At 43.8% G+C, this 23668-nt stretch overlaps 1 protein-coding gene across 2 annotated transcripts in view; it reads left to right on the top strand.

The window, feature by feature from the left end:
• rmc1 (regulator of MON1-CCZ1) overlaps positions 1 to 23668 on the top strand; it is an 86560-nt gene that overhangs the window by 26002 nt on the left and 36890 nt on the right. For both annotated transcript variants that reach the window (XR_005943363.1, XM_041190489.1), the window contains exons 6-13: positions 3016 to 3156; positions 5875 to 5972; positions 6581 to 6670; positions 6756 to 6861; positions 9515 to 9626; positions 10352 to 10396; positions 14981 to 15034; positions 17555 to 17683. Coding sequence is in view for 1 of the 2 variants with exons in the window: in XM_041190489.1 (XP_041046423.1) it covers positions 3016 to 3156; positions 5875 to 5972; positions 6581 to 6670; positions 6756 to 6861; positions 9515 to 9626; positions 10352 to 10396; positions 14981 to 15034; positions 17555 to 17683 (775 nt within the window). In the remaining variant the exon portion in view is untranslated. The remainder of the gene's footprint in view (positions 1 to 3015; positions 3157 to 5874; positions 5973 to 6580; positions 6671 to 6755; positions 6862 to 9514; positions 9627 to 10351; positions 10397 to 14980; positions 15035 to 17554; positions 17684 to 23668) is intronic.

Genomic DNA, 23668 nt, shown 5'->3' with positions numbered 1-23668 from the left:
CAAGCCTGTGCCGACCGTATTGCCCGTCGACTAAAACATTTTGCACTTCCGGGGTCTGTATCCCTCTATTCCCATCCTATTCATGTATTTGTCAAGCTGCCTCTTAAACACTACTATCGTACCTGCTTCCACCACCTCCTCTGACAGCGAATTCCAGACACTCACTACCCTCTGCGTAAAAAAACTTGCCCCGCACATCTCCTCTATAGTTTTCTCCTCTCACCTTAAATCTATGTCTCCTAGTAATTGACTCTTCCACCCTGGGAAAAAGGTTCTGACTATCTACTCTGTTCGTGCCACTCATAATTTTGTAAACTTCTATCAAGTCGCCCCTCAATCTCCATTGCTCTGATGAGAACAATCCGAGTTTCTCCAACCTCTCCTCATAGCTAATAACCTCCAGACCAGGCATCATCAAAATGATGTTCTTTCACTTTGGTTGCTGTGGAGCCAGTTGGAGGCTTACAGCTGCCTTTGAATACAATGCAGATGATACAAAGATAGGTGGAGGGACAGGTAGTATTGAGGAGGCGGGGAGGCTGCAGAAGGATTTGGACAGGTTAGGAGAATGGGCAAAGAAGAAGCAGATGGAATACAATGTGGGTAAGTGTGAGGTCATGCACTCTGGTAGGAAGAATAGAGGCATAGACTATTTTCTAAATGGGGAGAGAATTCAGAAATCTGGAGTGCAAAGGGACTTGGGAGTCCTAGTCCAGGATTCTCTTAAGGTTAACTTGCAGGTTGAGTCGGTAGTTAGGAAGGCAAATGCAATGTTGGCATTTATTTTGAGAGGACTGGAATATAAAAGCAGGGATGTTCTACTGAGGCTTTATAAGGCTCTGGTCAGACCACATTTCGAATATTGTGAGCAATTTGGGGCCCCATATCTCAGGAAGGATGTGCTGGCCCTGGAGAGGGTCCAGAGGAGGTTCACGAGAATGATCCCAGGAATGAAAAGCTTAACATATGAGGAACGTTTGAGGACTCTGGGTCTATACTCAATGGAGCTTAGAAGGATGAGGGAGGATCTGATTGAAACTTACAGAATACTGAGAGGCCTGGATAGAGTGCACGTGGGGAAGATGTTTCCATTAATAGGAGAGACTAGGACTCGAGAGCGCAGCCTCAGGGTAAAGGGAAGACCTTTTAGAACAGAGATGAGGAGAAACTTCTTCAGCCAGAGAGTGGTGAATCTATGGAATTCATTGCCACAGAAGGCTGTGGAGGCCAGGTCATTGAGTGTATTTAAGACCGAGATAGATAGATTCTTGATTGGTAAGGGGATCAAAGGTTACGGGGAGAAAGCAGGAGAATGGGGTTGAGAAACTTATCAGCCATGATTGAATGGCGGAGCAGACTCGATGGGCCGAATGGCCTAATTTCTGCTCCTATGTCTTATGGTCTTATGCCTTTGCATCTCACATTGCCTCTGCTCTGCAACCCGAAAATTACTGAAGTTATACCTACCATTACTGATTGAATTCAAATTCTCATTGTCTCACCAGCCTCTTTGAACTCCACCTTTTAACAATGAAACCCCTTTCATAGTACCAATTTTATTAGTAATATAAACATATTGCTTGGAAGCTGCTAGAAGGGTGTCAGTTTTCAACCCACTTGAATGCTTTGTTCAAAAAATGCAAATGCACACTACCTCTCTTATATATCCAAACAATACACATCAAAGCAACCAGACTAACTGGCTTTAAGCCAATTAAGACACACTCACAGACTCAACCTCTATTTTAAAAGAAAAATATCTTCCAAAATATTATATACACTAATAACTTCATAACATATACATTCTTTCATGGAATGTGGGTGTCACTGGCTGGGCCGGCATTTATTGCCTATCCCCAATTGCGCTTATGAAGGTGGTGGTGAGCTGCCTTCTTGAACCACTGCAATCCATGTAATAGGTACACCCACTGTGCTCTTAGAGATGGAGTTCCAGGATTTTGATCCAGCGACAATGAAAAAATGACAATTTGTTTCAAGTCAGGGTGGTATGTGGCTTGGAGGGGAACTTGCAGGAGGTGATGGTCCCATGAATCTGCTGCCCTTGTCCTTCTAGGTGGTAGAGGCTGCAGGTTTTGAAAGTGCTGTCAAAGGAGCCTTGGTGAGTTGCTGCAGTGCATCTTGTAAAGTTGGCTGCTTTGTCCTGGATGGTGTGGACCTTCTTGAGCGCTACTAAGTTACTGCAAATGTTACTTGCCACTTATCAGCCCAAGCCTGAATAATGTTCAGGTCTTGCTGCATAGGGGCACAGACAGCCTCAGCATCTGAGGAATGGTGCTGAGCATTGTTCAATCATCAGTGAACATCCCCACTTCTGACTTTATGATAAAGGGAAGGTCACCGATGAAGCTGCTGAAGAAGGTTGGGCCTAGGACACTACCCTGAGGAACTCCTGCAGTGATGTCCTGGGACTGAGATGATTGACCTCCAACAACCACAACCATCTTCCTTTGTGCTAGGTATGATTCTAATCAGTGGAGAGTTTTCCTCTGATTCCCAAAAAATTCCAGTTTTGCTAGGGCTCCTTGAAGCTACAATCGGTCAAATGCTGCCTTAGTGGCAAGAGCAGTCACTCTCACCTCACCTCTTGGACTAAGGCTGCAATGAGGCAGATGCAGCAGGAGCTGAGTGGCCCTGGCGGAACCCAAACTGAGCGTCAGTGAACAGTTTATTGCTGAGTCAGTGTGGAAAGGTTAGACAGTTAGACAGCAGTAATCCTTCTATTTCACTAAGAGGTGAACACCTCTTGAATCTTTAACACTATCTTCTTCCTGTACCATCAAAAATTGTTTTATTTCTGTTATGTTTGGCCTCAGACCCACTGTTGCAAATTCAAAAGAAAATAAGGCTGCTTCTGCCATCACTGACGTAATTGGGAAATTGCTTTTTGATTTAAAACTCATCCAGAATGCATAAGCTAAATCCCAAAATGCTGAGAGTTACAACTGTTTGTTTTGCAATGTGGCCTCAGCCATTTGTTGATTTTATTATTCCCAGGTATTACCTGACAAGCGCAGTTTAAAGCTTCTGAAGAATCAGAGCATCAATGTTAACTGGTGTATACACTCCCCAGAAACTGCAGTCCTCCTCCTGTCTACCACAGTGCATGGGAATGTTCTTCAGCCATTTTATTTCAGGGTAAGTTGGGCACGTTTCTCTAATCTCACTGCCTGAAACCTCGGTATAGTTCCTTGAGCTAAATTATTTAATCCTTGAGCTAAATTATTTAAAAAAAAAGGACACAGAAACACTCGGGAAGGTGCAGAAAAGATTTACTAGGTTAATAACGGAACTGGAAAGTCACATCTATCGGGAAAGCTTGAACAGGCTGCGATGCTTTTCTCTAGAAAAGAGACAGGTGACCTGAAGGGATTCCTTAAAATGATGAAAGGGTTCAATAGGGTAGATGTAGAGTTGATGCTTCCACTTACAAGGGGAGACCAATACCAGGGGCCATAAATATAAAACAGTCACTAATAAATGCAATGTTGCGAATTGTCCTGGTGAAAAGCTTCCACAAAAAAAGTCTTTTTTTATTTTACAGCACTATTCAAGCCCTGTACTAACAAACGACTATTAATAAATTTAATGGAGCATTCAGGAGAAACTTCTTTAGGCCAGAGAATGATTAGAATACGAACTCACTAGCAGAAGGAGTTGCACAGGAAATAGGAGCAGGAGTAGGCCATTCGGTCCCTAGAGCCTGCTCTGCAATTAAACTAGACCATGGCTGATCTTCTACCTCAAAGCCATTATCCTGCACCATCCCCACATCCCTCGGTATCCTTAATGTCTAGAAATATATCAGACTCTGCCTTGAACATACTCAATGACTGAGACTTCACAGCCTCCAGGGCGGGAGAATTCCAAAGGTTCACCTCCCTCTTAGTGAAGAAATTCCTCCACTTCTCAGCCCTCGTTGAGACAAATAGTATCAATGCATTAAAAAGGGTAGCACAAAAGGGCAAAAGGGATAGAACAAAATGTTGTTGGGGGTTAAATGAAGGGTGGGAGAAGGGTTGTGTGGAGGAAACACCAGCCGTGTTGAATGATCTGTTTTCTGTTGTGACTATGTTGCAATACTTTTCATGAAGTTTGAAGTTCCTTGAAACGTTATGTGGTTTATTTTCCGAATAGAAAACATGTCTGAAATCCTAACTACTGTGAACGCCCACCTCAGTTCTCAAAATATGCTGCAGGATTGCCAGCTTAATTTTAGTCTTGGGAAGCAGATAAACATGAACAGGAATATTCATTGATGAATGTTAATGGCTGGACAGAGGAGGAAGATGTGGGGGGGAGTGCAATAGTGAAGAACACCAATAATCCAGTGGACATGAATTCCATCTCTGTGATGGGGAACAAGGGAACGATGTGATGAATAATTGGACATGGGCACAGAAGGAAAGGGTCATGTAATTAATAAAAGTAAATCTTTGTGGCAGAATAATGTCATGGTGCTTCATTTTTAAAATCTGAATGTGCTGAATCTGAACCTTTTTAATGGAATGATAATTCTCTCTGGATAAAATCTGTTTTGAGTTGCGAAGAATTTAATATAAATTTATGTGTGCCTTTGTTTAAATAAAAGGACTTTGAACTTTTGCGACGGTTAAAATTCTGTAACATTTTAATAGTTTACTCTTGCAAACATCCTTAACATGTTCTAACCCTAAACAAATAGGGCGTCTCTGACTTTACACAGAAATTGATAAACTCACAGAGGCAGATTCGGCCCAGAGGAATGAATTAGTGTTAATAATTAAACGGCTGATCAAACTTCAAAAACTCAAGTTTCTGGTGCAGAGAGAGTGGGAAGGTTTGGAGATGGGCCCAAATTTTTAACTTGTTAAAAAAACATGGTGATCTGTGCAGGCATTGGGTGGATGTGCTCTTTAGGATCCATCAGGATTAGCATCATGCACCACCGTACAAATGGGTGGTGACTGTGATTCATCTAAATTAGGGAAGTAAACTGAATCATGCAATTGCTACATCAAAAAAAAACCTCGTCATGATCACATTGCTCTCTGTGGGATCTTGCTGTGCACAAATTGGCTGCCACGTTTCCTACATTACAACCGTGATTGTGCTTCAAAAAAAAACTTAATTGGTTGTGAATATTTTGGAACATCTTGAGGTCATGAAAAGTGCTGCAGAAATGCATGTATTTTTTTCTGTTTTGTTTTAACCATTTCCACCCTAGCAGTGCTGGGTGTAAAAGGATGATTCTATATCTGTTATCCAATGTGGCTAAGGTTGTTGGGTTAAAATTTGAAATTTAAAACAACAGCTTTAGTTTATACGTTTAACGTAATGAATCTTCGCAAGGTGCTTCACAGAAGTATTATCAAACCAAGTGTGACACCGAGCCCTGGAAGGAGATATTAGACCAGATGGTCAAAAACTTGGTCAAAGAGGTAAGTTTTCAGGAACATCTTAAAGGAGGAAAGAGAGGGTGAGAGGTGTAGGGAGCGAACTCCAGAGCTCGGAGCCCAGGCAGCTGAAGGCACAGCTGCCAGTGTTGGAGCGATTTAAATCAGGAATGCACAAGAGGCCAAAATTAGAGGAGCGTAGATACCTTGTAGGATTGGAGGAGATTAGAGAGACTGTGAGACCATGGAGAGATTTGAAAACAAACACGAGAATTTTAAAATCAAGACATTGCTTGGTCGGGAGCCAAGGTAGGTCAGCGAGCTATTGCGGTACAGCAGTTTAGCTGTTTAGAAAATGGTTCAGCTTTTCCCTCTGTAACAATCTTTGAGTGCACACAGAAAACCCCCTTTTGTCACAATAAGCAATTGTGGCAAAATGTTTGTGCATTGAGATTTGAATCAGTTTGATTTCACTTTGCAGAGTGGAACAATGTCCAAGATACCAAAGTTTGAAATCGAGTTACCTGCCTCTCCCAAATCTGGAAACCTCTGCGTTTCTGATATTATAATGGCCACCATGTAAGTAAAAAGCTTCTGTTTTTCTTGGACTGACTGCTAATTGCAAATTGGTTCTTACCATTCGCACTTCAGATTGACAAGGTAAATCCATGTTGCCCCCTGGTCGTTGTATATAAAATGGCTGGGAGAGCTATCATTCTACCTGCAGTACTAAATGTGCATCAGAAACTTGTGTAAAGTTTCAAATAATTACAGCAGCTAAAGATAAGCTTGGTCCTATGAATATTACATAAATGCCCTACCCTGGAATATTATACCAATTTTCTCCTCAAAGGATCAAACTCGCTTTTCCTCATACATCTGGTCACCATCCAGCTTTTATTCCTCTAGAACTTTTATCTAGCAATGATTTTTGCATTGCATTACATTGTCTGTAACATTGCTACCACACCGAGACAGCGCTAATCCATAGTACTGGTTTACAAGGCCTTTTGGCTGTGATTGATCCTGACCATTCAGTTACCCCACATTCAATTGGTGCAATAATGCTTACTAATCCCTCCATTATTTATTTGCATTTGCCCTGTTTGTCACACTATATCCCAATGGTAGGGTCAATTTTAAGAATGCAACAGTAATTTTTTTTTTTAACCTATCTTTTACACCAGATATGGGCAACTTTATGTTCTTTATCTGAAGCACCAACCAAGAACCCCTAATAACCTAGGGGCAGAAGTGATCTTGTACTATTTACCCAGGTAAGATTTGTTGATTAGAATCACATTTAGTCTCCACTGTGTTTTAGAATGATTTTCCTAAATGTATGCTGCATTTTAATTGCAGGGAAGGACAGTGTAAGAAACTGCATATATTAAAACTAAATACCACTGGAAAATTTGCTTTGAATGTTGTTGATAATTTGGTTGTGGTGCATCACCAGAGTTCTCAGGTAAGGAATTTACCATCAACCTCTTTCCTGCTTGTCATTCGATGGTCATCTTAGTGCAAGGGTAAAAATTACAAATGGTCTCTGCTTGTCTTATTTAAATTTGGACAATGAATTTGTGAAAAGTTTTACTTCATTTGAGTCTAGGACTAGGGGACACAGTTTAAAAATAAGGGAGATGGAGATGAGGAGTTTAAAAGCTAAATTCTGCGGATGCTGGAAAGCTGAAATAAAAACAGAAAATGCTGGAAAAACTTAGGTCTGGCAGCATCTGTGGGGAGAGAAACAGGGCTAATGTTTCGAGTCTAAATGACTCTTCTGAAGAATCAGATCAGCCTTGATATTATTAAATGGTGGAGTAGGCTCGAGGGGCCTCCTTCTAATTTGTATGTTCTTTCCTTTGTTTACTCTTTCCTTCACTCCCTGTCTTTATGTGTTTGTGTATCTCTGCTTCTATCCCAATCATACACACACAATTTTCATTGTTACTGACTATATTTAGGAACATAGAAGCATGAGAAGGCCATTCAGTCCGTCGAGCCTGCTCTGCCATTCAGTATGAGGACGGCTGATCGTCTACTTCAATGCCTTATCCCCCACACTATCCCCATATCCCTTTACACATTGACAGATTTTTAAATACCAATCTCTACTTCAAACATACTCAATGACTGAGCTTCCGCAGCCCTTTGGCTTAGTGAATTCCAAAGATTCACCATCCTCTGAGTAAAAAAAAAAACTTCCTCCTCATCTCAGTCCTAAGTGGCTTCCCGCTTAATTTGATTGGACTATTTGAGTTTTACAAATACAATTCTTGTCCCCATTTGTACTTGGAATAAATTAAAACTTCTCCCACCCACTTATTGCCTTTATAACTGGTCTGATTTTCCAGGGGACACTGTCAGCTGCAGCTCCCAAATGAAATCGGCTATGTGGAGTGACGTTATGATTATCAACCTTGCCACTTCGCTAACTTCCTGCCCCTTCACGCTTGGTGCAAGTCCTAACCTGCCATTTGAATGATGTTTAAAGGAATCCTCAGTGTCTCTTATGTAAACCCAGCTGAACATTCGGACACATTATTTTGGGACAATAGAATGAGGAGCAGGAGTAGGTCATTTGGCCCCTCAAGCCTCAGTTCCACTTTCCTGCCTGCCCATCCATAAACCTTGACTCCCTTGTCAATCAAAAATCTGTCTAACTCAGCCTTGAATGTGTTTAATGACCCAGCCTCCATTGGTCCATGTCGAAGAGAATTCCAAAGATTACAGAATCACAGAACTATTTCCATGCAGAAGGAGGCCATTCAGCCCGTTGTGTCTGCACCGGCTCGCCGAACGAGCAATTCACTTAGTGCCATTCACTCACCTTCTCCCCATAACTCTGCACATTCTTGCTTGTAACCACCCTCTGAGAAAAGAAATTTCTCTTCATCTCCATCTTAAATGAGAGCCCCCTTATTTTGAGACTCTGCCCCCGAGATCAAAATTCCCCCACAAGGGGAAACATTCTCTCTGCATCCACCCTGTCAAGCCCCCTCAGACTCTTGTGTTTCAAGATCACCAGGTCAGAGGCTAGGAACCCTGCGGCAAGTAACTCACCACCTGACTCCCCAAAGCCTGTCCACCGTCTACAAGGCACAAGACAGGAATGTGATGGAATACTCCCCACTTGCCTGGATGAGTGCAGCTCCCACAACACTCAAGAAGCTTCACGCTATCCCGGACAAAGCAGCCCACTTGATTGGCACCATATCCACAAACATTCACTCCCTCCACCACCGATGCACAGTAGCAGCAGTGTTTACCATCTACAAGATGCACTGCAGGAACTCACCAAGGATCCTTAGACAGCACCTTCCAAACCCACGACCACTACCATCTAGAAGGACAAGGGCAGCAGACACATGGGAACACCACCAACTGGAAGTTCCCCTCCAAGCCACTCACCATCCTGACTTGGAAATATATCACCATTCCTTCACTGTCACTGGGTCAGAATCCTGGAACTCCCTCCCTAACAGCACTGTGGGTGTACCTACACCACATGGACTGCAGCGGTTCAAGAAGGCAGCTCACCACCACCTTCTCAAGGGCAACTAGGGATGGACAATAAATGCTGGCCTAGACAGCAACGCCACATCCCTAAATAATTTTTTTTTAAACTCTCATTTTTGTAAACTCCAATGACTGTAGACCCAAAACCTGTACAGCATTTCCTCATAAAACAACCCCTTCATCCCAGAGAAGGTTCAACCTAGTGAACCTTCTCTGAACTGCTTCCAATGAAAGTACTTAAAAAAAAAAATCTATTCTTGAAATGTGGCCGTCATTGCCCATCGCTGGTTGGCTTTGAGAAGGTGGTGGTGAGCTGCTGCCTTGAACCACTGCAGTCCATGTGGTGGAGGAACACCCGCAGTGCTGTTAGGGCGGGAGTTCCAGGATTTTGATCCAGTGACAATTAAGGAACAGCGACAGTTCCAAGTCAGGATAGTGTGCAGTCGCTTGTGGATGATTTGATCTTAAAGCTTTTGAAAATGATTTAAGTGTAAGTCTTTTGGCTTTGCAGTTGTTCTCTCGATGGAAGTCACTAGGAGACAGTGGGAAGAATTGTCAACCTCAAAATGTGACCTTGCAGTTTGCTTTATTTTATTCAGACATCTATGATTTTTGATATAAAACTGCGAGCAGAATTTGATGGAGCTGTCATGATTCATCATCAAGTGCTCCCAGCTCTATCCATTCACCCATGCAAGATTCCTCGGGCAGGTGTGTAAGTTCAAAAATCTTAAGAGCAAGTAATACTTTTGCATAATTTGATAGTGATTTGCTTAACCTTGAGCACAGTGAAAACAAGATCTAATTTTAAAAATAAATCCTTCCTCTTGTCATGACGTAACTACTGGACAAGCTGATCAGGGTGGAATCCAGCTTGATAGATCGGAACTTATATTTTTTGTTTAGGTACATGGAGAGTAGCTTGCCAACATTCACTGTCTAAGCTCACCCATAAAAAGCAGCCACTCTGGTGAGGTAACAGAGGCTGCTGTTTGCTGATCTCTGTAACCCCCATCCAAATCTGGTGCCTTGCAAACAGAGCTATTTAATCATTGGGGGTTTCCCAGCTGACTCCAATCACATACTTCATTGTGACACCCGGGAACAATCAGAATCCTGATGTCTTTCCCCCCCTTGGAAAGAGGAGCGCTGAGGCTAGTTTTAACACTCTCGGCTGTCTGGGCCCTCAGTTCAGGAATTCCTTCACTAAACCCCTCTGCCTCTCTATTTCTCTCTCCTCCTTTAAAGTGTTCTTGAAAACCTGTCTCTTTGATCTAGCTTTTGATGGCCCATCCTGATGTCTCCTTTTGTATTTTGGTATCGAATTTTATTTGGTAACACCCCTGGTGAAGGTAAATCCTGATGTAGAAATTGCATCTAATGTAAGAGTTTGATTCCACTTAATATTGTCTTAATGTCTTGAAATTCTGTGGCAGGTCCATCAGCTGTGACAACACAAAGCCCTGTCCCATGTGAACTTTGTATCCTTCAGAGGGAATTATACACCAATGTATGATGACAATTAATATTAGTTTCTTTGGAATTTTGGGATAAAATGAGCACAATTCTGTCAATTCTGAGAGTCTGAGATACACTCAGTGGGTCAGGCAGCATCTGTGGAGAGGAAAACTGAGTTAATGATTTCCGGTCAATTCATCAGAACGGTAACGAGTTAGAGATAACATCTTTGTAGTGACACGGGGAGGTGGGGGGGAGGTGGGGGAGGAAAAGGGAAGGTCTGTGATAGGGTGGGGGACAGGAGTGATTGGGAGGAGGGACTGAGTCAGCAGAAGGATCAGGAGGGGCATTAGTGTCTCTTGAACCATTGAAGCTTGCAGTTCTTTACACCTGAAAGGAAGAGCTTTGTTAAAGTGCCGGGTTAGGTGAAGGATGAAATGAACTGTATGTCAGGACACCTCCGAGGCAGAGTGAGTTAGTGCTGCTGTAAAGCGAGGCCATGTGGTGGCACATGGCATTGAGTGTGGATCTCAAGAAGTGGGTATGGTAGCATGATGTTTGCATCTCTGGACTAGAAGTAGAGCGATCTGGATGAGTGATCTGGGGACCTGAGTTCAAATTCCACCATGGCAATTGGGGAATTTAAATTAATTTGATTGCAATTGTAAAGCTAGCTTCTGATTGTTGTAAAAACCTAGCTGGTTCATCACTAATGCCCTTTAGGGAAGAAAATCTGCTGTCCTTTGCAGACCCATAGCAATGTGGTTGACTTTTTAACTGCTTTCTGAAATGGCCAAGTAAACCATTCAAGCAAGAAGGCAGCTCGCCACCACTTTTATCAGTGGTACTTTGGGAGGTGCAGTTGCCAGCTATGCTTGCATCCATAGTTTAGAAAAATAGCTTGAGAAATACTGAACAAAGCAGAGATAAAAATGGTCATGGGTGGATCAAACATTATGAAGGGTGGAATCTAAACTGGAATCCACGTTTTTTAAAAATTTGTTCACGTGATGTGGGCATCGCTGGCTAGGCCATTATTTATTGCCCATCCCTAATTGCCCTTGAGAAGGTGGTGGTGATCTGCCTTCTTGAACGGTTGCAGTTCACATGGTGTAGGTACACCCACAGTGCTATTAGGGAGGGAGCTCCAGGATTTTGACCCAGTAACAGTGAAGCAACAGCAATATATTTCCAAGTCAGGATGGTGAGTGGCTTGAATGGGAACTTCCAGATGGTGGTGTTCCCATCTATCTGCTGCCCTTGTCCTTCTAGATAGTAGTGGTCGTGGGTTTGGAAGTTGCTGTCTAAGGTGGCTTAGTGAGTTCCTCCAGTGCATCTTGTAGATGGTACACGCTGTTGCCACTGTGCGTCAGTGGTGGAGGGAGAACATAAGAAATAGGAACAGGAGTAGACCATTTGACCCCTTGAGCCTGCTCCGCCATTCAATAAGGTCATGGCTGAACTTCTTTTGTTTCGGTTTCCACAATCCCATCTAACCCCGATGACCTTAGGTTCTTATTAGGCAAGAGAATCAATCTACCTCTGCCTTAAATATACTCAGTGACCCCACCTCCACCACCTTCTGAGGCAGAGAGTTCCATATTCGCACAAAGGGTGACCCCTAATTTTAAAACAGTGCCCCCTAGTTCTGGACTCACCCACAGGATGAAACACCCTTTCGATGTCTACCCTGTCAAGGCCGTTCAGGATCATGTATACTTCAATCAAATCACCCCTCACTCTTCTAAACTCCAGTGGAAACAAGCCCAGTCTGTCCAACCTTTCTTCATAAGATAAACCCCCTCATTTCAAGTATCAATCTAGTAAACCTCCTTTGAACTGCCTCTAACGCATTTACATCCTTCTTTAAATAAAGAGACTATAACTGCACACAGTATTAGAAGTGCGGTCTCACCAATGCCCTGTATAACTGAAGTATAACATCCTTACTTTTATGGTCAATCCCTCTCATAATAAAGGATAGCATTCCATTAACCTTCTTAATTACTCGCTGTACCTGCACACTAACTTTGAGTGACTAGCGTACTAGAACACCTAGATGCCTCTGCACCTCAGAATTATGCAGGCGTTCTCCATTTAAGTAATACTCTGCTTTTTTGTTTTTCCTGCCATAGTGAACAACTTCACATTTTCCTATATTAAACTCCATTTGCCAGATCTTTGCCCACTCACTCAACCTATGTATATCCATTTACAGCCTCTTACTGTCCTCTTCACAACGTACTTTCTTACCTAGGAGTGAATGTTTGTGGAAGGGGTTCCAATCAAGTGAGCTGCAACTGCCTCCCCATCCTGGATGGTGTCAAGCTTCTTGAGTGTTATTGGAGCTGCACTCATCGAGGCAAGTGGAGAGTATTCCATCACACTCCTGACTTGTGCCTTGTAGATGGTGGACAGGCTTTGGGGAGTCAGGAGGTGAGTTACTTGCTGCAGGATTCCTAGCCTTTGACCTGCTCTTGTAGGCACAGTATTTATGTGGCTAGCCCAGTTCAGTTTCTGGTCAATAGTAACCTCCAGGATGTTGATAGTGAGGGATTCAGCGATGGTAATTACAGGTAATTACAGGCCAGTGAGCCTGACGTCAGTAGTAGGTAAATTATTGGAAGGTGTTCTGAGAGATCGAATATACAATTATTTGGACAGCCAAGGGCTGATTAAGGATAGTCAGCATGGCTCTGTGCGTGGTAGTTCATGTTTAACAAACCTTGTAGAGTTTTTCAAGGAGGTTACCAAGAAAGTAGATGAAGGAAAGGCTGTGGTTGTTGTCTACATGGACTTTAGTAAGGCCTTTGACAAGGTCCCACATGGGAGGTTAGTTCAGAAGGTTCAGACACTTGGTATCCATGGAGAGGTTGTAAACTGGATTCGAAATTGGCTGTGTGGGAGAAGACAGAGTGGTAGTGGATGATTGCTTCTCAGACTGGAGACCTGTGACTAGTGGTGTGCCTCAGGGATCTGTGCTGGGACCATTGTTGTTTGTTGTCTATATCAATGATCTGGATGATAATGTGGTAAATTGGATCAGCAAGTTTGCTGATGACACTAAGATTGGAGGCGTTGTGAACAGCGAGGAAGGCTTTCAAAGCTTGCAGAGGGATCTGGACCAACTGGAAAAATGGGCCAGAAAATGGCAGATAGAATTTAATGCAGAAAAGTGTGAGGTGTTGCATTTTGGAAGGACAAACCATGGTAGGATATACACAGTAAATGGTAGGGCACTGAGGAGTGTGGAGGAACAAAAGGATCTGGGAGTTCAGATACATAATTCCCTGAAAGTGGCGTCACAGGTAGACAGGGTTGTAAAGAAAGCTTTTGGCATACTGGCCTTCATAAATCAAAGTATTGAGTATAGGAGTTGGGATGTTATGGTGAGGTTGTATAAGACATTGGTGAGGCCAACTTTGGAGTATTGTGTGCAGTTCTGGTCACCTAACTACAGGAAGGATATCAATAAGATTGAAAGAGTGCAGAGAAGAATTACTAGGATGTTGCCTGGTCTTCAGGAGTTGAGTTACAGGGAAAGATTAAACAGATTAGGACTTTATTCTTTGGAGCGTAGAAGAATGAGGGGAGATTTGATAGAAGTTTACAAAATTATGAGAGGTATAGACAGAGTAAATGCGAGTAGGCTCTTTCCACTTAGATTAGGAGAGAGAAACACGAGAGGACATGGCTTTAGGGTGAAAGGGGAAAGGTTTAGAGGGAACTTCTTCACTCAGAGAGTGGTGAGAGTGTGGAAAGAGCTGCCATCTGACGTGGTGTGGACTGGGTGCAGGTCAATGGGACTAGCGGAATAATATTTCCGCACAGACTAGAAGGGCCGAATGGCCTGTTTTTCTGTGCTGTAGTGTTCTATGGTAATGTAATTGAATATCAAGGGGTGATGGTAAGTTCTCTCTTGTTGGAGATGGTCATTGCCTGGCACTTGGGTGGCACGAATGTTACTTGCCACTGTCAACCCAAACCTGGATATTGTCCAGGCCTTGCTGCATTTGGACATGGACTGCTTCAGTATCTGAGGAGTTGCAAATGATGGTGAACATTGTGCAATGATCAACGAACATCTGAACTTCTGACCTTGTGATTGAAGGAAGGTCATTGATGAAGCGGCTGAAGGTGGTTGAGCCTAGGAAGTGGGACAATAGGGAGCCAGAGACAGTTGCAGTTAGGTTTAGGAGACATGTGGTCAGACACAAGGAGAAAATCCTTTGCAAACTCTTTTGGATGAGGTGTTAAACCCCCTCAGGTGGACATAAAAGGCCAGTTAAGGAGCAGGGGGTTTATTGCCGGTGTTCTAGTCAATAATTACCCCTCAGTCAACATCACAAGAATAGATTATCTGGTGATTATCACGTTGCTGTCTTTGAGAGCTCGCGATGTACAAATGTGTTGCTCTCTTTCCTACATCACAACAGTGACGCCACTTCAAAAGTATTTGATTGATTATAAAGCACTTTGAGACACCCAGTGATCATGCAAAGTGCCATATAAAGGCAAGTCCATCTGCCTTGAAAATCGTGTACAAGTAAATTCAATAAAGATGTAATTACCTTGTCGATGGCATCCATGTATTCTTTAACACTTAGATTCTTCCTCGTGGACTGTGTTTCAACCTGATATTATAATCAATGCAAGTGAAGGTGAGTGAATTCTGGGAGTTCTTAATATTTGTCCTGTATTTGTAAACTTGCAAAGTGTCAATTAAGTGGTTTGCAATAATCTCTAACCCGGCCTGTGCCGGCTTTTGAATCTTGCGAGAAGATAGCGGTTTGTTTCTTTGTGGCCAACTGTTACAAATTCACTTTTAATGGGAATCCAGAGAACCGGTGTGCAATGTCATATTTGTGTGTGTGTGTGTGTGGTTCACTCTGCCCTGTCCTCCCACTCATCTACCTTCTGCTGTCTTGCAGGTCTTACAGAAACATGGTTATTGGCAAAAGAACAGGAGGGCACGGGGGTGGGCTGGAGTGGGGCAGGGGATGGTGATAGTTTATTTTTCTAACGCATCCAGTTATTACTGACTGGGATGAGCTGCCTGAAATGTTGATGGCAGCAACAGATTCAAGAGTAACTTTAAAAAGAGTTGGATAAATACTTGAAGGGGAAACATTTACAGGGTTACGGGGAAAGAGTGTGGGAGTGGGCTGTTTCAAAGAGCCAGCACAGGCATGATTGGCTGAATGGCTGCCTTCTGTGCTGTAAGATTCCATGAACAAGCCTGAGATGGAGTGCTGGAAGGAGAGTTTACTTTCTTGGTCACGTTTGGCTATGGGAGATAACCTGACCAAACAGTGATTTAATTTTTCACCAAGTACAAATCCTCACTCTTATTATTCACAAGTATGTTCCTTTATTAATCCTAGACAGAAAACGATCCCTTGGCTCCATTGCTGCATCTACATTGTTGGCTGAATTAAACATTCATTTCGCATTCTCTGTTCGATATTTCCCAAACACCAGACAAATATTTGCCTTGCTCTAAAGAGAGCCTTGGTGGAGGGGGTAAACCATATTGTTTGTAGAATTCAGGCGTAATCCTCACTGTCTCTGAAGATTGAAACTATATACAATCAAATACATAGAATTTACAGCAGAGAAACAGGTCCAACTGGTCTATGTTGGCATTCATCCTTCACACGAGCCTCCTCCCACCCATTTTATCTTGTCTTATCAATATATCCTTCTATTCCTTTTTCTCTCATGTGCTTATCTAGTTTTTCCTTAAATGTCCTCAATATTTTTCACCTCAACCCCACTCTCTGTGATAGTGAGTTCCACATTCTCACCGCTCTCTGGGTAAATGAGTTTCTCCTGAATTCCGGATTGGATTTATTAGTGACTGTCTTGTATTCAAGACCCCAAGTTTAGTTCTTACAACACTGTCTCTATATCTACTCTTTCAAACCCCTCATAATTTTAAAAATCATCCAGTTCACCCTGAACCTGTTGTTTTTAAGAGAAGAGAGCTCCAGTTCATTCACTGTTTACTAAGTTTACTCAGATCTGTACCCTCACTGCTCTGATAGCATCCTAGTAAATCTTTTATGCATCTTCTCCACTATCTTTATATCCTTCTGGTGAGATGGAGACTAGAACTGTGAGTAGTAGTCTTAAGTGTGAGTTGTTATTTTTGGCGCTTATCTACAAAAATAAGTTTATAGATTGTCACATTTTGTTTTCTTTTCAATTTACTAACCTGTGAACGTGGCTTTGCACCTTGGCGTGAGTGTTCATTCCTTAGTCTGATGTAGAAGTAGTGTACCTATTACTTCCACTACCTGCTCTACTTGTGTTATTTAATTAAATCTCAGTCTGTGCTTATTTTCTGTGACCTAGTACTGCTAACAGATTTATACACAAAGGATCATGTACTACAGAAGGAGGCCAATTGTCCCATCGTGTCTGTACTACTCTCCCCTACTCTTTCCCCATAGTCCCTGTAATTTTTGCTTTTTCAGGAACTTGAAGCATTTTTTTAAAAAAATGCTTTCACTGATGCTTTTCTTTTACTAATCATCTTAAATCTGTGTTTCCTGCCAGTGAAAACAGTTTCTCCCATCTCTCCATCCATTTAGGGGAGATGGTGGCATACTGATAATGTCACTGGACTAGTATTCAGAGCCTCGGACAAATGCTGTGAGGGCGTGGGTTCAAATCCCACCATGGCATCTCCATGATGGTACCATGATAACTATCATCGATTGACCTTTAGGAAAGGAAATCTGCCGTCCCTACCTGGCCTGGCCTACATGTGACTCCAGACCCACAGCAATGTGATTGACACTTAACTGCCCTCTGGAATGGTCTAGCAAACCACTCAGTTCAAGGGCAATTAAGGATGGGAAGGGCAACAAATGCTGGCCTAGCCAGGGACGCCACATCCCATGAAAGAATAAAGAAAAAATTATAATTTTGAGCACCTCCTAAATTTTCCTTTCACCTTCTCTGCTCTAAGGAGAACAATCCAGCTTCTCCAGTCTCTCATCACTATTCTGGTGAATCTCCTCCACACCCTCCAAGGCCTTTCCATCCTTCCTAAAGTGTGGGGCTCAGAATTGGATACACTGCTCCAGCCGAGGCTTAAGCAGTTTATAAAGGTCTATTGTAATTTCCTTCTTCCTGTAGCTTTTTAATTGATTGGTTCTATGGATTTTGCATAGGTTATTTGTGGTGTCTCCAGATAAAGCTGCAGCCTATAGTCCACATGCTTCAAGACAAGGGGCGGCTAATGGATTTCCTTCTGCAGAGGAAAGACTGCAAAATGGTCACATTGTCAGTGTGTTGTCAGAGTGAGTACCCTACTGCACTTGGAAGGAATCATAACTGTTTGTGTTATTTATTATTTACATACATTCCAGACTAAAAACAAGTGAAGAAGAGTCATACGGACTCGAAATATTAACCCTGTTTCTCTCTCCACAGATGCTGCGAGACATGCTGAGTTTTCCCAATGCTTTTGTTTTTATTTATTATTTTTGTCACTGGTCAAGTTTGTTTATAGTACTCGTGCAAGCAGTGTAGGTTAAAACAGCAAGACTTGGGAGAGCGAGACTGCAGGAGAGTGAGCTTAAAACAGCGAGACTTCGGGACAGTGAGGTTAAAACCGCGAGGCTCGAGTGGGAGTAAGGGCAAAGTAAAAGCAAGGGTCCACATTCTATTTAGTTAAGATATGTCTGGGGAGCTCAGGCCTGTGGTGTGCACATCCTGCGCTATGTGGGAAATCCTACATGCTCCTGGCGGCCTGGGTGACCATGTGTGCAGGAGGCGCCTCTGACTGGAACAACTCGAGCTCCAGGTTTTGGTGCTTGAGCAGCAGCCGGTGGCACGATGGTGCATTCACAAGGCCGAGAGGGTCGTGGACAGCACGTTTCAGGACGTGGTCACTCTACATCTTAAGGAGGTGCAAGCAGAGAGGGAATGGGTGACCACCAGACAGAAGAAGGGGACCAGGCAGATAGTGAGGGAATCCCCTAAAGGCATCTCACTTGTAAACCATTTTTCAGCTTTGGAAAACGGTGAGAGTGACGTTTCCTCTGTGGAGGCCAATCAGAGACAGGGCCATGGCACTGTGGGTGGTCCCCCTGCTCAGGGGGGAGGAAGAAGTCTGGAGGGGGAATAGCGGTGGCTGAGTTGTTAGTGAGGGGAGCAGACAGGCGCTTCTGTGGCCGTAGACATGACTCCAGGATGGTATGTTGCCTTCTGGGTGCCAGGGTCAAGGCTGTGACGGAACAGCTGCAGGACATTCTGAAGGAGGAGGGTGAACAGCCAGAGGTCGTGATCCACATTGGGACTAATGACATAGGAAGAACGAGAAATGAGGTCCTGCAAGCAGACTTTAGGGGTTAGGTAGAAAATTGAGAAACAGGACTTCAAAGGTAGCAATCTTTGGATTAGCAACAACTCATTGACACCAACAACATGTTGCCCAAACAACTCATTGATACCAACGCTCATCCAGGACCCTCCACCCCTTCCTGTCCCTCTGACTCCAGCCCATCTTCTAATCCCAGCCCCTGCTGTGTATTCATCATACCCTCTGACCTTCACCTCTCTGGTGCTGAACGTTCAGTACTCAGCAAAGGACTCAGTTTCATACCCTTATGCCCTCACCTCAATGAATTCCGGGCTCAGCACAATGCTGAACTCGTCGTCTGCTGCCTTCGCCTCTGTGCTCACTCCTTTGGACTGGAGCCCTCCCCCAGTTCTACAGATCCTTTCACCTGCCTCCAGTATTCTTCCTCCACCTGGACCCCTCCCCTGGCCTCTTACCTGCTCTTGATCTTTTCATTGAGAATTGTCAGTGTGACATCAGCTGTCTCAGTTTCTCTGCTCCTCTCACCCACTCTAACCTGTCTCCTTCTGAACTTGCCACACTCCATTCTGTCAGGTCCAACTCTGACTTTATCAAACCTACTGACAAGGGTGGTGCTGTGGTTGTCCGTTGTACTGACCTCTGCCTCGTAAAGGCTGAGCGCCAACTCTCAGATCCTTTCTCCTACCTCCCCCTGGACTATGACCCCACCACTGAACATCAAGCCATTGTTTCCAGGACTGTCACTAACCTCATCTCCTCTGGAGATTTTCCCTCTACAGCTTCCAACCTCATTGTCTCCCAACCCCAGACAGTCTGCTTCTATCTCCTTCCCAAAATCCACAAACAGGACTGTCCCGGTAGACCCGGGTCAGCTTGCTCCTGCCCCACAGAACTCATTTCGTCCTATCTTGACTCTGTTCTCTCTCCCCTTGTCCAGTATCTTCCCACCTACATCTGTGAATCCTCTGATGCCCCACGTCATATTAACCATTTCCAGTTCCCTGGCCCTAACTGGCCTCTTCACTATAGACGCCCAATCCCTCTACACCTCCATCCCCCACCAGGATGGCCTGAGGGCTCTCCGCTTCTTCCTCGAACAGAGGCCCGAACAATCCCCATCCACCTTCACTTTCCTCTGTCTGGCTGAACTTGTTCCCTTACTGAACAAATTGTTCTTTAACTTGTCTCACTTCCTCCAAATAAAAGGTGTACCTGCATGGGCCCCAGTTATGTCTATCTCTTTCTGGGGTATGTGGAACATTCCCTGTTCCAGTCCTACTCAGGCCCCCTCCCACAACTCTTTTTTTCGGTACATCGATGACTGTTTTGGTTCCACTTCATGTTCTCATTTGAACCTGGAAAACTTTATCAATTTTGTTTCCAGTTTACACCCCTCTATCATCTTCACATGGTCCATCTCTGACATTTTCCTTCCCTGCCTTGACTTCTCTGTCTTAATTTCTTGTGATAGACTGTCCACCAATATACATTACAAGCTCACCAACTCCCACAGCTATCTCGACTACAGCTCCTCACACCCCGCTTCCTGTAAGGACTCCATCCCATTCTCTCAGTTCCTTCACCTCCGTCGCATCTGTTCCGATGATGTCACTTTCCAAAACGGTGCATCTGACATGCCTTCCTTCTTCCTTAACCAAGGTTTCCCTGTGGTTGACAGGGCCCTTCACCGTGTCCGACCCATCTCCCGCGCCTCTGCCCTCACACCTTCCTCTCCCTCCCACAACAATGATAGGGTCCCCCTTGTCCTCACTTTTCACCTCACAAGCCTCCGCATTCAAAGGATCATCCTCCGTCGTTTCCGACAACTCCAGCATGATGCCATCACCAAACACATCTTCCCTTCACCCCCCCGGCAGCATTCCGCAGGGATCATTCCCTCCGGGACACCCTGGTCCACTGCTCCATCACCCCCTACTCCTCAACCCCCTCCCACGGCACTTTCCCATGCAACCGCAGAAGGTGCAACACCTGCCCCTTTACTTCCCCCCTCCTCACCGTCCAAGGGCCCAAACACTCCTTTCAGGTGAAGCAGCATTTCACTTGAAACTTCCTAAATTTAGTCTACTGCATTTGCCGCTCTCAAAGCGGTCTCCTCTACATTGGAGAGACCAAACGCAGACTGGTTGTCCTCTTTGTGGAACACCTTTGGTCTGTCTGCAAGTATGACCCAGACTTTCCTGTCGCTTGCCATTTCAACACTCCACCCTGCTCTAATGCCCACATGTCCATCCTTGACCTGCTGCATTGTTCCAGTGAAGCTCAACGCAGACTGGAGGAACAGCACCTCATCTTCCGACTGGGCACTTTACAGCCTTCCGGACTTAACATTGAGTTCAACAAATTCAGCTCATGAACACTCTCCTCCATCCTTGACTACTTTTTATCCCCTTTTTTCAATATTCATTTTCATTTCTTAATTTTTATTTTTTCATTTTTATTTTTTATCCACTTTATTTTTATTTGTTTTCATTTTTATTCATTGTTCTATCCCCACCTTTTAATCGTATTTTCAATCTTTTTTGCCCACCACCATCCACTCCCCCCAGCCCACCCCCACAAGGGCCATCTATCATTTGTTCATGTTGTTCTTTCCAGAGTGCTTACCCTTGTCCTGCTATTATCACATTCTGCTTTCTGACCTTAACGCTACCATCAACACCTCCTTTAGCCTGTACCACTACCATTAACATCCCCTTTGTCCTTTTGTCCATGACATATTTGTCAATCTCTCCTTTGCCTCCACCTATCACTGGCCTTCAATCCAGCTTCACCTGCTCCACCCCCCCTTAAGCAGTCTAAATTTCATCACATTTTTACTTCTCTGAAGAAGAGTCATAAGGACGTGAAACGTGAACTCTTTTTTTCTCTCCCCAGATGCTGTCAGACCTGCTGAGTTTTTCCAGCATTTTCTGTTTTTGTTTCAGATTTCCAGCACCCGCAGTATTTTGCTTTTAAGAAAGAAGTTAGTTCAGCAAGGCTAAATGGAATCTATTTTAATGCAATAAACCTGAGGAATAAGACAGATGAACTGAGGGCACAGATAGGCACGTGGGAGTATCATATCATATAGCTATGACCGAAACTTGGCTAAAAGGGCAGGATAGGCAGCTGGTTATTCTGGTTATAGGTTATTCAGAGGGATATAGAAGAGGAAGGGGGTGGCGGTTGAAATATTGATCAAAGAATCAATTCTAGCAGTGAGGAAGGATGATATCTTGGAAGGCTCATCAAATGAGGCCACATGGGTAGAAGTAAAAAAAAAACACAAAAGGGGCAAGCATGCTGTTGGGTGTGTACTATAGGCCCAAAGTAGAGAAGGAGCAAAATTCTTAAGTTGCTTCCAAGAGAGCTTTTTTTAGTCAGTACATAGCCCAACATGGGAGGTGGCAGTTTTGGATCTAATATTTGGAAATGAGCCCGGGTAGGTGGAAGGTGTATCAGTAGGGGAGCATTTTGGAGATAGTGACCATAACTCAGTTAGATTTAGGATAGTTATGGAAAAGGATAAGGTTGGGCCGGGAATAAAAGTTCTAAACTGGGGAAAGGCTAATTTTACTAAGATGAGATACAATTTGGCCCAAGTGGACTGGGAGCAGCTACTTGCAGATGAAACTGTGTCAGAGCAGTGGGAGGCATTGAAGGAGGAAATAGTGAGCGTACAGGGCAAATATGTTCCCATAAAGACAAAGGGGGTGACCAATTTTGGAGAACTCTGGATGTCAAGGGACAGAAACATTCGGATTAAGAAAAAAAGAGAAGCATATGACAGATACCGAGGGCTCAACATGGCAGAGTCCCGAGAGGAGTATAAAAGGTGCAGAGAGGAACTTAAAAAGGAAATTAGGAAAGCTAAGAGAGTGCATGAGAAAGGATAGGTGGGTAGAATAAAGGAAGACCCAAAGGGGTTTTTTAAAATATATAAAAAGCGAGAGAATAACTAGGGTAAGAGTAGGGCCAATGGGGACCATAGAGGTAATGTGTGTGTGGACCCAGAAGATGTGGGTACAGTTCTCAATGAATACTTTGCATTGGTCTTCACAATGGAAAAGGACACTGCAGGTATAGACATCAGGGTAGAGGATTGTGAAATATTAGAGGAAAGTAACATGCAGAGAGAGGAGGTACTTGCGGGTTCAGCAACCTTAAAAGTGGATAAATCCACAGGCCTGGATGAGGTGTATCCCAAGCTGCTGAGGGAGGTAAGGGAAGAGATATCAGGGGCTCTGGCAGTAATTTTCAAATCCTCTCTGGCCACAGGTGAGGTGTCAGAGGTCTGGAGGACTGCCAATATTGTCCCATTATTTAAAAAAAAAAGGGAGGAATGGATAGACCAGGAAATTACAGGCCAGTCAGTCTCACCTCAGTCATGGAGAAGTTACTAGAAAGAATTCTGATGGACAGAATATATCTGTACTTGGAGAGACACGGATTAATCAGGGATAGTCAGCATGGATTTGTTAAGGGAAAGCTAAGGGAATCCTTTGAGGAGGTAACCAGGAGTGTTGATGAGGGTAATGCATTTGATGTGGTTTACATGGACTTCAAGGCTTTTGATAAGGTCCCTCATGGCACACTGGTCAAGAAAGAAAGAGCCCATGGGATCCAAGGCAAAGTACATGTTGGATCCAAAATTGGCTGAGAGGCAGGAAGCAGAGGGTGATGGTAGAGGGATGCTTCTGTGCCTGGAAATTTGTTTTGAGTGGGTTTCCACAGTGCTCAGTGCTGGGGTCCTTGCTGCTTGTAGTGTATATAAATGATTTGGACTTAAATGTAGGGGGTATGATCAAGAAGTTTGCTGATGACATGAAAATTGGTGGGGTGTTAAATAGTGAGGAGGATAGCTGTAAACTGCAGGAGGATATCAATGGACTGGTCAGATGGGCAGAGCAGTGGCGAATAGAATTCAACTTGGAAAAGTGTGAGGTCTTTGGGAGGGCTA

The sequence above is a fragment of the Carcharodon carcharias genome, chromosome 6 (assembly GCF_017639515.1).
Source record: "Carcharodon carcharias isolate sCarCar2 chromosome 6, sCarCar2.pri, whole genome shotgun sequence".
Lineage (NCBI taxonomy): Eukaryota > Metazoa > Chordata > Chondrichthyes > Lamniformes > Lamnidae > Carcharodon > Carcharodon carcharias.
The sequence above is the reverse complement of the archived record's forward strand: the minus strand, read 5'-3'. Positions and strand labels throughout refer to the sequence as shown.